This window comes from Aplidium turbinatum, chromosome 2 (assembly GCF_918807975.1).
Source record: "Aplidium turbinatum chromosome 2, kaAplTurb1.1, whole genome shotgun sequence".
Classification (NCBI taxonomy): domain Eukaryota; kingdom Metazoa; phylum Chordata; class Ascidiacea; order Aplousobranchia; family Polyclinidae; genus Aplidium; species Aplidium turbinatum.
This window is the reverse complement of record NC_137473.1, coordinates 23,360,021-23,375,511: the sequence shown is the minus strand read 5'-3', so window position 1 is coordinate 23,375,511 and position 15,491 is coordinate 23,360,021. Positions and strand designations below refer to the sequence as shown.

Genomic DNA, 15,491 nt, shown 5'->3' with positions numbered 1-15,491 from the left:
GTCACAATCAACAATTTTGCTGTTCATTAAGAATATGTGAATTACAGTCAAAAAATTTCTCATTCTTGTGGCTAGTGTTCTAGGTTAGGCCCAATAAGTTTATTCTAACTTGCCATTGAATATTTATTGTTTGTCAGTTTACACTACAGACTGCAGATATACTGCCAAAAAACTTGTTTGTTTACTAGCCTACTGATAAAAATATAAAGTTGCATATGTTATCTCCTTTCTTGTTCCTCTTAAGATATTTTGCATCAAAATGAAGAAGTGCATTTGACATGACACATTTGTAGCCTATATATTATGGGGTTCTTATTCACTACCGTAACTATGGTTGATTTTGAGCCAATTCCACTAAAAATATGCTGGTGGTAATTCTCGTAAGCACATACATACGGTAAGCAAAATAACTATGTTTGAATTAAACATCGGTGGGCTAAAATATTGGTTACCGGTAGGGTACTTACTTTTGAATGCAAACAGCTAGCTTCATACAAAATAAAATACAGTACTTCTATATTTCAGATATGTCACATTTAGCATGTTACTCGTGGGCCACTCATGATATACAAAACAATTTATATGCTTAATACAAATAGAGAATGTTCATAAATACAGTATATGTTTATTACAAACAGCAATAAGTGTACAGAAAGGTTTTTTATTATATTGTTTTAAAAAGTCATTAAAATGTTGTTACAATGTTTGGAGGCTCTTCAAGACATGAGTGAAGAAGAACTTATCGTACAATATTTTTTGATAAGGTATGTTAAACTACACTTAATATTTTTGCAGCTTACTGGTTAACAATTCTCCGCAACAGCATTATCTGTTAACCGGGTTATTGTGATTATTCTTGTATTTTTTGTTTTTGTCTTTTTGCATGTATGGTAATTAATATGGACTGATTGGTCTGATGCAAATAAATAGTAATAATAATATTATCAATATCAAATTTGGAAATATAGCCAATGAAATACATAATTGCAGGTTGAAAAAGTTAGCTTTCAAAAGCATAATATGCAATATACACCATTATGATGACAGTGCTACTTTAGAAGTGCATTAATTCAATAATTCCGTAGCTATGTTTACATTTTGAGGTACCGGTAATGAACGTTCTTCTTTGGGTGCCAATTTTGCCTACTATATATAGCAATTGAATGTGACTTATTTTACACAAAACATATGCATTACATTACTGGTATGCTAAAGAACTATGGCATCAAATGGTCACCCAAGTTCGGAGAGATTAATGGCACTTCATGAAGATGATGCATTACTGAATTTATTTGTATTTTACAGTTGAATGAAGATTTGGAAGGTGGAAATTCGCATATGACGGGGATATTCCCTTCGAAAAGTGGGGTATTACACCGACATATTGCGCGCAATGAAATTAACAACCTTAATCTGCCTAATGCATATCATGACTATTGTGAAGAAAGCTTATTGCCGGACTTGGACTGTGCAAGGTATACAGCAATCCATACAGAAACCCTCTACGAAGGCGCTTTTAAAGAACTTTTCTAGAACCTTACTATGTTGACGTGTATTGTTTTCGCTGTGATGGTTAGAAATAAAAAAAAAATAAACTTAAGTGCTGTATACGTATGAGGAGTCATATTTTTTGCCACTACAAAAGCTGTGGCGACATTTACACTATATAGTGTAATAATTACCTGAATAGTGTTGCCAGATAAGGAATTCTGGTCTAATTTGAGAAAAGTTTAAAGCTGTTGAAAACAAAAGCCTGAAGTTTGTAATTTTTTTTAGTCTTGGGCGAAGATGAAAACGCTAATCTTATTCCTAACTCTAACCCTTACCTTGACCCTTCTTAACTTTAATCCTAACTCTGGCAACACCTGCTTGTAACCACGGCGTTAAGTGTGGAAAAATAGCCACTTCCGATTGAGTATATGGTGAGGAAAAATATGCAAACACTAATAAAACGTAACTTTAGTATTATAAACATTTCACTATAACATTTAAAATCATAAGACTACATGGAATCGCCAATAATATAAGTACTACATGGAATCGCCAATAATATAAGACTGTATATAAACGCCAACATTGTTAGGCCTATGTGTTTCCGGTGGCTCCAGGTCCCCTGCTGCCATGGGCAAGCATATTAACCCTTGAAAGGGGGGTATCACGACTGCCACGTCGCTCATTGTTGCCTGGTTTCGGAGGATGTTTGAAGTTCCTTGATTGGGGTAGGATCTCTACACAAGCATATAGAAAATCATGTAGTGCAGTCAACCATCTGCAGGAGCAGACAAACCTCCACGATCAGCTAACTCAAACAACTGGGCATATTCCTCTGGTACACAGTCTTGGATTTGATGTACATTTATAATCTTGCACAAGCAATTCTTTGCAAGCCGAGCACTTTCTTCGGTGAGATACACTACGTCCAATGTGTCCACTAACAAAGCACGTAACATTAGCATCAACAGTTCAACATCAGATAAATCATCTATGCTAACTACAACAAAGAAATCATCAAGCCAATTGAAAGAGAAATTCACATTGAAATGACCGTCGCGACCCCCAGGTTGAGAAACGCTGCTATACCGGTATATGCTATATAATATATACAAGTTAAATCTCAGAACTTTTAACCTTTGTCGCTTTAAATTACTGAACCTGCATACTTACCAGTACCTACCGTACTTAAAATTGTCTTGCTAATGCTCTTTGTTTACAAATTATTTTTGGGAGTGACTATTTTGAGTGCCACAGACTGAAACATATCAACTTTTTGTTGTAGGGGTATCAGTATCACTAAATAAAACAACTTTATGCACTTTTTTAAAATAAGTGTCAACTGAATTAGTTGATCAATCAATGTTTTTGGAAATGATGCTGGCTAAGTAGCATCTGCCAATTACGGTACTAATTTTAAGCCTACTTCAGCTTAAAGCTTCCACAAATATTTGGTAATTATAAACCCTTCAATTATTAAGCTGCTGTATATACTTGGTACATTGAAACTTATGAACTTTAAAGACCACTACTTCAAACTATAATGTAATCAATTCCTTAGCAATTTGAAATCTCACATCATATTTTAACTACTTGTAGTCATGCTAGATATTAACTGTAACTAACATCCTAAACATTCTACATTAGTTAAAAACAGTCTGCAACCACAATATCATGCAGTTTCACCATTGATAGTTGGCAATATGCCTGTGTTTGCATAGCCTACCTTCCAAGCAGATTATGTAATTTGACCACAGTCTCCATATTAAAAACTTAAGACTAACTTAGAAGGATAATCTGGTAATAAGAAAAAATAGCCTAGGCCTATTTAGCGGTAATCTGCATATAAGAATTTAGCCTACTAAAAGTTAAAACAACCTGCAGTTGACATTACTCGGCTAAGCCTTCCTAGTGCCTAGACTTTTGGCTACGACTTGCAAAAGTACCCTACCAACATTTGAGGCGCTGTCTCAAATGCAAAGACACAGCCTTGCCTAGCAACGCCATTGAGTTTCCAGACTAGATTATAGAGACTGTGGTTTAACAAGTCAGGACACGAAAACATTACATCATTAACACAAGTTCCTCGAAATTCAGACTTGCCATCGTAAACAATACGCTTTTTTAATTGTGACGTCACAAAGTATGGTAAATACCATTCAAATCCCTTTAGATTTTCTGCTTCACCAGCACGCTCAATATAGCCATTAGATTTAAGATCCTTCATGGTGTCAGTAAGGAAATCACGAAGTTCAGGTTGTTTTAAAGCCTTCTTCCTTAAAGCAGCAGCTCTATCTGACGCCAGCACAAAATTGTTAGGTAAATCAATATCTTCCTTCAACGGTACAGGTATCTCAAATCGACCATCTTTCAACTCAACATTCGGTTCAACAAGTTCTCTAGCCAAAATGTCATTGCGAGACAATTCACAGGTTTCATTTTGCAACGTCAAATCCTGAATGACTTTATTCAGGTTTGCTATTTCCATATCACGAGACTCAGTTTTACGCTGAAAGCTAGAGATGACATCCGACTCTGAAGACGTTTGCACTCTGCACACGTTAGCAACGCTTTCATCTAAGGGTGACTTACCACCACAAGCCAACCAACCGAGAGGACTGAGCAAAGCATGTGGTTCACTACGATTCTCACCAACACGCTCTTCTTTAGCCCACATCAAATAAGCGTTGTCGTTGCCAATCAGTACATCTACAGTACTACAATCATTCAAATGAAACATATTCACGTCATGAAAATGACGGAAACCACTTAAGTCCTGCTTATGCGGTAAAGTTTTAACATCGTCAGCCCAACCTGGGTTAACCACCGAAGTTATATCACAAAACAGTTCATTCGTTTCTAACGACTGAATGTTGAGTTTAACAAGGTCAGCACAAGTAGGTTTCTGACCAGCCAGAGTATCCATTTTAAACGACGCTTTGTCATACGGTTTAACGTCAAGTTCGCACACCAAATCACTCGAAACAAAAGTCAACTGCGAACCAGGATCATGCTGACAATACACCAACTTCGATTTGCCAGTCATTGTACTCAAAACACGAGCAGCAGTAACGCGGTTAAAAGCTGCTTTAACATTTCCAATCTTAACATTACGCACAGGAACTCTGGCACGAGCATCATCTTTCCCAACCAAATCCAGAGAATCACGTGACGTCACATAAAAATCATGCAGAAGAAAATAGTGTTTTCTCTCGTTGTTAGGGCCACATTTACGACAGTTGTTTGCATGAACGCAATCCCTAACCATAGGCTGGCGCAAACAATTCAAGCATTTGCCAGCTTTCACAATGACATCTCTCCGATCTTTAGGTGTCAAGCGCAAAAATCTTTACAATTAGACAAAAAAATGATATTCAACTTGACCACGTGACGAACAATAAAAACATGCCGGTATGTCTCTACGTCTGGCCACATCGCCGCGCGGTGCGCCAACAGCAGTCGAGTACTGCAAACTCCCTGAAAACACATTATCATGGGGTTTTACCGACGTCTGCCTAACCGGACATGAAGGCAATTTTCCTTTGCCAAACTTTTTAAAATGCTGCGACTCACCAGAATCGCCCATTAGCATAATGCTAAACTCAGTCGACTTGCGCGTTTCCTCCCGTACTACAAATTCAAACAAACTCTGAAAAGTAGGCTCATCAGTACCACCATACTGATCACCTAAAAAGTCAAGATAACGCTGCTTAGCGTCAAACGGGAGTCGCTTAGCCAAATCCAAAACAAAACGTCCTTCCAATTTGTCACGCTGACCATAAGCTTGCGCGTAAAGCAGACACTGCGACAATTCATCTTTAAACTCTTTCAAATCACTGGAAAAGATCGAAGTCAATTTGCTACCATAGCGATACTTTCTAATTTCCGGTTCGGCGAAAAGACCTCCACGAACCCCAAAACGCTGGGACAAGCGAGCAAACGACATTTCTATCCTGTCTTCTTCTGACAAGCCAGGAGTGTCGGAAACCAAATTAGCAATCGTTTGCGCAGCTGTTCTAACACAAGCTGCTTGTAACAAAGTCAAACGAGTTCCCCTTAAAAGGCGAAGCTGCCATTAAGGCCGTAACACGATTTTTAAAGAAGATAAATGGCATATTATTACCATCGTAACCAATCAAGGCCGCCTTATCGAAAAACGTCTTACTATTTTGGTATTCAAAAATGCAATCCTGCTGTTGAGAACTCGATTTAGCGGGAGAAGACAAGCTGTATCCCTTAAGGAGCTGAGGGGGCTCAGTCACATGCACAGCCCGATCACGATCCTCACAAACGTTAAAATCAGGAGACGCGTTACGCCTCTCATAATCACCCAAATTACGTGTAGCTGGGCGATCAAAAACTAGCGGCGCAGAAAACTGTGAAGGGGGCAAAGCATTACTTCTAATGGTGGCTCCGTGACCTGCACGCTCTGGGGGAGAAGATCAGCTATAATTCGCAGGCCTTGGCTCTACAGCCTTCAGAAGACCCTTAGCCGCGGCCCCAAGACCTCCTGAAACGGCTGGAAAACGTGTGGATTGCACTGGTCCACTTACAGATTGAACAGGCGTCTGGAAAAGGTTATGTAAATTAAACTGTGATTGATGTTCACTTCTGGAATGGCTAGAAGATCCCTTCTTAGAGCTACGCCGGGAGCCCACCTGTGATCGATATTCAGCTAAAGCTACCTCTTTACGTTGTTCAGCCCTCAACTGTGCGTCTTTGAGTGCGAACTCAGCAGCTCTCGCTTCGGCTTTCGCGGCAGCCTCAACTCGTACGGCCTCAGCTCTCGCAGCGGCCTCAGCAGCTCTCGCTTCGGCCTCGGCTTGTATCTGGAGCTCGTCTTAGCTGTAGGTTAATTTGTGCAATTGTTCGTGACGAGCTCTTAGACATCCTAGTGCTTACATTTGAAGCGCTCTCCTCAGGATGTATGTCAGCATCCAACATATCTGAGAACTCACTTACTTTTTGTTCGAAGTTATTTTTTAACGAGTTAAATTCGGGATCTACCCTATCACGAAGTTCTGCCAAGATTGCAGAGTTAAAAATTTTACTCAAAAGAGCATGGAAATGCCGTAAATCCTCTTCCAAAGTAGAGAACTTAGATCTAAAAATTAACAGTTCCTGCTTATCACTCAAAGAACCTAGGGCTACAGAAAGTTCCCCAATTTGAGTCAAAATATCCTTTCTAAGATGCCGGGCCTCTCGAACTGACTTAGCCTGATCGTTACTGGGTCCCTCCCCAGAATGGCCTGCCCGACCGCAAAGAACATAGCTTAAGGCTTAAACTCAGTCGAGTCTACGGCGGTCGAGTTCCTGTCGCCACCAAGTGTAGACATATTAAATGTTGGGGCTCAATTTAACAATTAAAAAATTAAGTTACACAAACACACAAAATTAAGTTATAAAAAACTTAACTGCAAAGACCGTAAAAATACAAAAAAGAATTTAACTGCAGACAGGACGTCAATGTTTCGACCTTAAGGTCTCCTCAGTGCAGTAAATCGTACTCTAGACATAAACGCCTTATTACTATATACAGACGAACGGATTCGGGAATCTTATGTTACAATTTTCCCACGAAGAGATTATGGTTTACCGCTGTGACCATAAAAAATAAAAGACGTTTTTTGTTAGCTGGTAGGCCAAGAAGCACTTGAAGGCATAAATAATAAAAGACGAAGTTGTTGTCAGCTAGTGCAGAAGTACTTTAGAAGCACATAAATAATAAAAGAAGATCTTGTTGGTTGGTAGTCTACAGAAGCAAAAGAAAATTAAAGACTTTTCTTCTCAGTTGGTACTGAAGAACTTCAAGTTAAAAATTAAAGGCGTTTCTTTGTTGGTTCTGAAGAAAAACAACATTGACATTCATTTGAAGAAAAAAGATTAAAGACCATCGATCTGTGCTTGAAGATTCAAGTGAACGAATCCAAGCAAGTTGTGTGGAACTTTAGGACTTTATATACCCGTACAACTACGGTATTGTGCATTTAAATTCTTTTTTTTGTATTTTTATGGTCTTTGCAGTTAAGTTTTTTTAGAACTTAATTTTGTGTGTTTGTGTAACTTAATTTTTTAATTGAGCCCCAACATTTAATATGTCTACACTCGGTGGCGACAAGGACTCGACCGCCGTCGACTCGACTGAGTTTAAGCCTGATGATGTTCTTTGCGGTCGGGCAGGCCATTCTGGGGAGGGACCCAGTAACGATGAGGCTAAGTCAGTTCAAGAGGCCCGGCATCTTAGAAGGGATATTTTGACTCAAATTGGGGAACTTTCTGTAGCCCTAGGTTCTTTGAGTGATAAGCAGGAACTGTTAATTTTTAGATCTAAATTCTCTACTTTGGAAGAGGATTTACGGCATTTCCATGCTCTTTTGACTAAAATTTTTAACTCTGCAATCTTGGCAGAACTTCGTGATAGGGTAGACCCCGAATTTAACTCGTTAAAAAATAACTTCAAACAAAAAGTAAGTGAGTTCTCAGATATGTTGGATGCTGACATACATCCTGAGGATAGCGCCTCAAATGTAAGCACTAGGATGTCTAAGAGTTCGTCTCGAATAGTGGCACAAATTAACCTACAGCTAAGACGAGAGGAGCTCCAGATACAAGCTGAGGCCGAAGCAAGAGCTGCTGAGGCCATGGCGAGAGCTGAGGCCATAAAAGTTGAGGCTGCCGCGAGAGCTGAGGCCGAAGCGAGAGCTGCTGAGGCCGTACGAGCAGAGGCCGCTGCGAGAGCTGAGGCCGAAGCGAGAGCTGCTGAGGCCGCCGCGAGAGCCGAAGCGAGAGCTGCTGAGTTCGCACTCAAAGACGCTCAGTTGAGGGCTGAACAACGTAAAGAGGTAGTTTTAGCTGAATATGGATCAGAGTTGGACTCCCGGCGTAGTTCTAAGAAGGGCTCTTCTAGCCATTCCAGAAATGAACATCAATCGCAGTTTAATTTACATAACCTTTTCCAGACGCCTGTTCAATCTGTGGGTGGACCAGTGCAGTCCGCACGTTTTCCAGCCGTTTCAGGAGGTCTCGGGGCCGCGGCTGGGGGTTTTCCGAAGGCTGTGGAGCCGGGGCCTGCGGGTTGTGGCCGAACTCCTCCCCCAGGGCGTACAGGTCACGGGGCCGCCATTAGCAGTGGTGCTTTGCTCCCTTCACAGTTTTCTGCGCCGCTGGTTTTTGATCGCCCAGCTACACGTAATTTGCGTGATTGAGAGAGGCGTAACGCGTCTCCTGATTTTAACGAGTGTGAGGATCGTGATCGGGCTGTGCATGTGACTGAGCCCCCTCAGCCTCTTAAGGGATATAGTTTGTCTTCTCCCGCTAAATCGGTCTCAACAACAGGATTGCTTTTTTGAATACCAAAATAGTAGGACGTTTTTCGATAAGGCGGCCTTGATTGGTTACGATGGTAACAATATGCCATTTATCTTCTTTAAAAATCGTGTTACGGCCTTAATGGCAGCTTCACCCTTTAAAGGAACTCGTTTGACTTTGTTACAAGCAGCTTGTGTTAGAACAGCTGCGCAAACGATTGCTAATTTGGTTTCCGACACTCCTGGCTTGTCAGAAGAAGACAGGATAGAAATGTCGTTAGCTCGCTTGTCCCAGCGTTTTGGGGTTCGTGGAGGTCTTTTCGCCGAACCGGAAATTAGAAAGTATCGCTATGGTAGCAAATTGTCTTCGACCTCTTCCAGTGATCTGAAAGAGTTTAAAGATGAATTGTCGCAGTGTCTGCTTTACGCGCAAGCTTATGGTCAGCGTGACAAATTGGAAGGACGTTTTGTTTTGGATTTGGCTAAGCGACTCCCGTTTGACGCTAAGCAGCGTTATCTTGACTTTTTAGGTGATCAGTATGGTGGTACTGATTATTAGTTCAGATCATGCGAACAACAATCTGAATCAATCTGGTCGCGAAACCCGAGAGTCTGCCTTTATAATCAACTGATTTCCGAAGTTAGAATTTATTCTTGTTTTCAGTTTCGAAATATCGTTTGCTGCAATAAACATAAAATATGAATAAACAGAACATCCAGCAATTAGTAAGTAGGCCTACCACTTAGACAATAATTATTCAAACAGGTTTCCAATACTTAATCAATTCAATTCAGAGTGTTAGGCTACATACAATAGATACAATCATGAAGATTTGTTGACTTACATTTGATTTCGGCAGTCGGTTTCGAAACGCAGTGAAATATTTTGACATAGAACATTTCTTAGTAATTATTCAATGGCGTCACAACAGCGTACAAGACGAGGCAAAATCAGAGTTTCCAAACAAATTTTTAATTTAATTTAAACAAATATGCGGGGAATAAAAACAGAGAAAATGGCATTAACACACCCGCTACCTTAAGCATAAGTAAGTTTTCTACGAGCTGTGATGCTTAACAGTAAGAAAGAAAGAAAGAAATTTGTGTCTTTGGACCCATAATCTGAAGTAGAGATTTAAACGGGATCCCTTCATGAGACAGTTATTCGCAAGAAAGAATTGGACATAGTTTTGTTACAGGTCTTTTGAGCACAGAATGCTGAGTTTGAATTCTTGCACTTCGAACTAAACCATGTTTGTCTGGGAACGTCTTTATAACACGCCCTAACAACCAGCAATTTCGTGGTACCTTATCGGCTCAGAGAACGACGTCTCCAGTTTTGAGATTCTCTTTTGCTTCATGCCATTGTTGTCTCTTTTGAAGGAGTGGAAGATATTCTTTTGTCCATCTGCTCCAAAAAACATTTGCGAGATGCTGGACCTGTTTCCAACGTCTTCGACTGTACGCATCTGTCTTTTGAAATACTCCTGGAGGCAGTAAGCATTCCTGTTTTAATGACAATAAATGATTTGGAGTGAGCGGATTAAGATCGTCAGGGTCGTCGGAAGTAGTAGTAAGTGGTCTGCTGTTAAGTATGCTCTCGACCTCACTCATGAATGTTAGAAGGCTTTCATCGGTCAGCTTCTGTTCATTGCAGATGGACGCAAGTATTCTTCTCACTGATCGAATTTGTCTTTCCCAAACACTTCCATGATGTGAAGCAGTAGCAATATTGAAGGTCCATTTGATTTGTTTTTGTAAAAGAAAAGAGTGGATTTGGTTTTGATTCCATTCTTTGATGCCTTTTTTCAACTCCTTTTCTCCTCCCACAAAGTTGGATCCGTTGTCGGATCTCATTTCTTCAACTTGGCCTCTACGGGCGATGAAACGACGCAGTGCTTGGATGAAGGACGTAGTATCCAGGCTGTGAGCAATCTCAATGTGAACAGCTCGTAATGTTAAGCATGTGAATATAACGCCGTATCGCTTCAAGTCACAGCGGCCATGTCGTACGATGAAAGGTCCAAAATAATCTAGACCCACAAATGTAAAGGGAGGTTTGTCTGATGTGAGCCTATCCGGAGGGAGATCGGCCATTTTTTGCGAGCATGTACTTCCGTGTCTTCGACGGCAGGAGATACAGTTGGACAATACCTTCCGTACAGCGGAGTTCGCGTTGATGATCCAAATCTTTTCGCGCAGCAGAGAAATGACATGCTGTCTGCCAACATGGCCTGAAAGTTGGTGCATATGATATATGACAAGGGTGGTGACAGGATCGTCTTTAGGCAAAATTATCTGGTGTTTTGCTTCATCAGATAAGGATGCTGCACTGATACGGCCGCCAACGCGCAGCAGTCCGTCGTCAAACATTGGGTCAAGTTTTCTGATGTTGCTCAATTTCTTCACCGGTTTGTTTTTCAGAAGACGATCGATTTCTGTGCTGAAATGTTTTCTTTGTACGTATTGAAAGATGAATTTTTCGGCAGCTTCGGTTTCCTCTACTCTTAGAGGGGCCGTGCCAAGGAAAGAGTTTCTGCTTGAGTTTGATCGTGAAGTATGAGGTCTTTGAATTTGTTTTTGTAGCGCAGGATCCAGCAACAAACTCTTTTTAATTTCTGCCATGTCGAGTATCGTTGGGAAAGGTCATCCAAGAAGTAAGGTGGTTCGCAGGTTGTAGCAAACATTTTGGTCTTTTTTACTTCAGGATCGTCCACGTTAATTTCGTGGAGAAAGGTTGGTTGTGTTGGCCAGTGTGATGGAAGCTTCCATAAGAAGTCTGGTCCAAGTTTCCATCTGCTGCACTGCAGGAACGATTCAACAGACAGACCTCTGGAGCCGTCGTCTGAGGGATTTAGTTTTGTGGGGACATATTTCCAATGTGAGGTACATGACTTATCCTTGATTGTTTGAACCCTGTTTGCTACAAAGGTGTGAAAGCATTTGTCTTTGTTATTGAGATACCTTAAAACGGTGGTGCTGTCAGTCCAAAACATAGATGTTTGAGAGAGCTCAGGAATTTGAAGTTCTTGCTTTAGGATGGTATCGGAGCGTATTGAGATTGTTGCGGCTGAAAGTTCTAGTCGTGGAACTGTTAGTCGTTTTATTGGGACCAATTTTCCTTTTGCATACACAAGAGCACAGTGAACGTTTCCGAGATCATTCACTAAACGGATGTAAGAAATAGCGCAATACGCTTCCTCAGAAGCATCTGAGAAGTGATGCAGCTGTGCCTCAACAATTTTTCCAAAGAGAACTGGTTTGTAGCATCTTGGTACCTGAAAAGTTGAGAGTTTAGGCAAGTCGTTAAGCCATGTAGGCCTACGCCACCGAGATTCTTCGTGCTTAGGTATTGGTTCATCCCATGCAGATTTCAACTTGCAAAGATTTTGGAGAAGCACCTTCATAGGCTGTATCACAGCGGCACCAAATCCAAGTGGGTCGTAGATTGAACTGACAACGGACAGAATTCCGCGTCTAGTAGCAGGCTTTGCTTTGACATTTGTCTTGAAGCAAAGAGTGTCATGTTCGACATTCCAAGAAACACCAAGCGCTCTTTCGGTTGGGAGGTCGTCCAAAGAGATATCAAGGTTTAGTGCTTCCTTTGACCATTCTTCTTTGGGTATGGATTTCATAACTTCGCGACTGTTGCTGATCCATTTTGTAATCTTAAAGCCGCCTTGAGCTAAAAGGTTGCGTAACTCTTGTACCAGAGATGTGGCATGTGTGGTAGTTGGAACCGAGGCGAGGCAGTCGTCCACATAGAAACATTTGTCAACAACGTTGACAGCAGTAGAAGTAAATTCCGATTTGTGGTCAGATGCTGCACGTTTTAGCGCGAAGTTGGTACAGCTCGGTGAGCATACCGTGCCAAACAGGTACACCGTCATCCGATATTCCTGTAGTGGTTTACTAATGTCACCATCTTTCCACCACAGGAACCTGAACAAATCACGGTTGTTTTCAGGTACCTGCACTTGGTGAAACATTCCTTGGATATCACCTTGAATGGCAATAGACTCTCGTCTGAAACGCAAAAGCACGCCAATCAGTGTGTTGGTGATATCCGGACCGGGTAGCAAGTTATCGTTTAAACAAAAGCCATGGTACTTGCATGAGGCGTCAAAAACTACCCTAATTTTGTCAGGTTTTGCTGGGTGGTACACGCCGTGATGGGGAATGTACCATACATTTCCACTGGCTTCCTTTGAGTCCGTCACAGTTTCGGCGTAGCCTTTATCGATCATATTTTGAACAAAGGTGCGATAATCGTTATGAAATTTGGGATTTTTTGCCAATCTATGCGTAAGATATTCCGCTCTTTGTTCAGCTTGTTTCTTGTTGCAGGCCATTTTTAGGTTTAGATTTCGAAGAGGCAATGATATTTCGTAATGTTTATTTTCAAGGTGTTTGATACAACCAGTCACGGATTTCATAAACTCTTTCTGCTCTACAGAGAGTTCAGCTTTGGCGTTTTCAATGGAGTCAATTGTATCAAAACACATGCTGCACATTTGTTTGGAAGCGGCCTTTGTAAAGAAACTTTGAAGGGTTGATGAGGTGCTCCCTTGTTTGGGACAATAAGCGACCCAGCCCACAGCAGTCTTGATTGCGTAACTACCAGACTCTGTAGTTATGACCTTTTGAGGCTGCATAACTTTCAAATTATCATTACCTATTAGGAGGCCAACATCACAATCAACATTGGGAAGATGAACGTCTTTGAATTCAGGTATGCTCATTGCATCATTTTGGGTTGAAATGTCATTTGCTGTGACGGGCAAGTGATCAATGGAAAGCAGGGCATTAAGAGCAATGCACTCTGTTTCGTAAAGATCACTGATTTCCAAGCTTTGCACGACCTTAGATTTTCTCTTAGTTGTGGAATTGTTGTTGAGTGTGACAGTGCTGACTTTTACTTCAGGGCATCAAACGAGTTTTAGTTTATTGACCAGACCTTCAGTGATAAATGAATTAGTACTGCCATTGTCCAGGAAGGCTTTGGTGGTTATGACATTTGTGGAACCTTTCACGTGCACTTTAACTGGCACAACTGGCAGAACACCACTGGATAAAGAGCTGGTGCCAATGAATCCACTTTTGGTTTCGAGATTAGAACTTGGCTCATTGACATCGCGTGTAGGGTTGGAATGTGGTATGTCGGGTGGATGTAACAGTGTTGTGTGTCTCTTATTGCATCCAGGTTTTTTGCAGGGCTCTTGTCTGTCACATTTGTCGGCCATGTGACCTTTTTTAAGACAACAAAAGCACAGTTTCTCCTTGATGACAAAAGCACGACGTGAGTCGTATGTTTCATTCCGAAATTTCCAACACTGGTTAAGATAATGTGTGCTCCCACACAGATTACATTTTTTTGTTGGAAGCACCGGATTGGAATGTGTAGAGAAGGATTTAACCCTTGGTTTTGAATGGCTGGTGCTGGCTGGCGTTGAGCTGCCTGATGGGTTTGCAGGTTGCGCTACAAAGTTGGTACATTCCCTAGTCTTTGAAGATACAAACTCGCACACATTTGTGATACATATTTCAGCTTGTTTTACATGCAGTATTTGGTCAACGGTGTGTTCCCAACTGGACAACCATTGGGGAGGAAAGCGGCGCACAAGTTTTCTAATCGTGTCCAGATTATCAATTTGGTGGAGATAGTCCATCCCAGAAAGTGTGTACATACAAGATGTTAAATCTGCGGAGAATTTAAGAAGAGAATTTTTATCCTTTTTGCACAAAGTAGGTCCATCAATGAGGTTTGCAATACAAGCAGCAGCAACCTGCATTTTTTGACCAAAATTGTCACGCAGCAATTTCCTGGCAGCATTGTAGCCTTCTTCTGGAGGCATATACTGGCATCCACGAACCAAAGTGTGGGCTGTGCCTTGGGTGTAATTCAGAAGAAAAAACAACTTACGCTTGGGGTCGCCTACGAGTGAGTCAATGATAGTGTCAAAGGCATCAATGAAGCTGCAGTAGTTTGAAGGGTTGCCATCAAATATGGGAGGTTTAATGTCTAGGTTAGGTGTCTGGTTGATAGTTATGTTTGGTGAACTGGTGTTGTTACAGGAAACATGTTCCACAGTTTTTGGAAGTTCGCTAACACTTTTACAAGAGCGAGGTGAAAGAGCTGAATGGTTAGTAGAGTGAGTAGGTAAAAATGGAGATGTGGAAAGATGTGCTGTAGAAGGTTTACCACTTGAGTCGCATATGATTCTAGGCTGGACAGAAACATTACTGGTGTCCAGCACTGTTTGAACATTAACTGAGGGTGAGGCACGCATAGCACATACAGGTTCTAACACATTTTTACCATTAAACATACCCAGACAGCCACTTAATCTGGTGCTGATCGTATTTTAACCGGGCATGGTCGGGCGTGAACAGAAAATGCTGATGCCAGATCAAAACCGCCTCTGGTCTGGACATGGTAGCACGAACAACGGATGCGGACGTCTGAACAGATCTGGCAATGATCTGTTTCACATTGGAAATAGCCTAGCCTACTGATGAGCAAAACATGGCAAAATGTATTTGAAACAGGTGAACCGCTGGTAATTTAAATCATAACACAGCAGAAATACTTCAGTTTAATGGTTTTAGATCGATAAGTCAATAAGTTAGAAAATCAAAACTAATGGATATATCAACAAATAAAAATGTAAAATATAAATTTGTGATGACAGG

General features: G+C 41.1%; 3 protein-coding genes across 3 annotated transcripts; all 3 read right to left on the bottom strand.

The window, feature by feature from the left end:
- Positions 1-10,115: 10,115 nt before the first annotated feature.
- On the bottom strand, positions 10,116-11,171 carry LOC145788441 (uncharacterized). Its single transcript, XM_082600208.1, has one exon. It carries the CDS (start codon positions 11,169-11,171, stop codon positions 10,116-10,118), a length of 1,056 nt encoding a protein of 351 aa, XP_082456334.1.
- A 134-nt stretch (positions 11,172-11,305) lies between these two features.
- On the bottom strand, positions 11,306-13,540 carry LOC145788440 (uncharacterized). The gene has a single exon (XM_082600207.1). The coding sequence runs from the start codon at positions 13,538-13,540 to the stop codon at positions 11,306-11,308; it is 2,235 nt and encodes a 744-aa protein (XP_082456333.1).
- Positions 13,541-13,726: 186 nt separating this feature from the next.
- LOC145788439 (uncharacterized) lies at positions 13,727-15,088 on the bottom strand. The gene has a single exon (XM_082600206.1). It carries the CDS (start codon positions 15,086-15,088, stop codon positions 13,727-13,729), a length of 1,362 nt encoding a protein of 453 aa, XP_082456332.1.
- Between the last annotated feature and the right edge of the window lie 403 nt (positions 15,089-15,491).

Bases quoted from the DNA above. Each gene is read 5' to 3' on its own strand.
- LOC145788441 (XM_082600208.1), bottom strand. From the start codon at position 11,171: ATGTTTGACGACGGACTGCTGCGCGTTGGCGGCCGTATCAGTGCAGCA.
- LOC145788439 (XM_082600206.1), bottom strand. From the start codon at position 15,088: ATGCGTGCCTCACCCTCAGTTAATGTTCAAACAGTGCTGGACACCAGT.
- LOC145788440 (XM_082600207.1), bottom strand. From the start codon at position 13,540: ATGAGCATACCTGAATTCAAAGACGTTCATCTTCCCAATGTTGATTGT.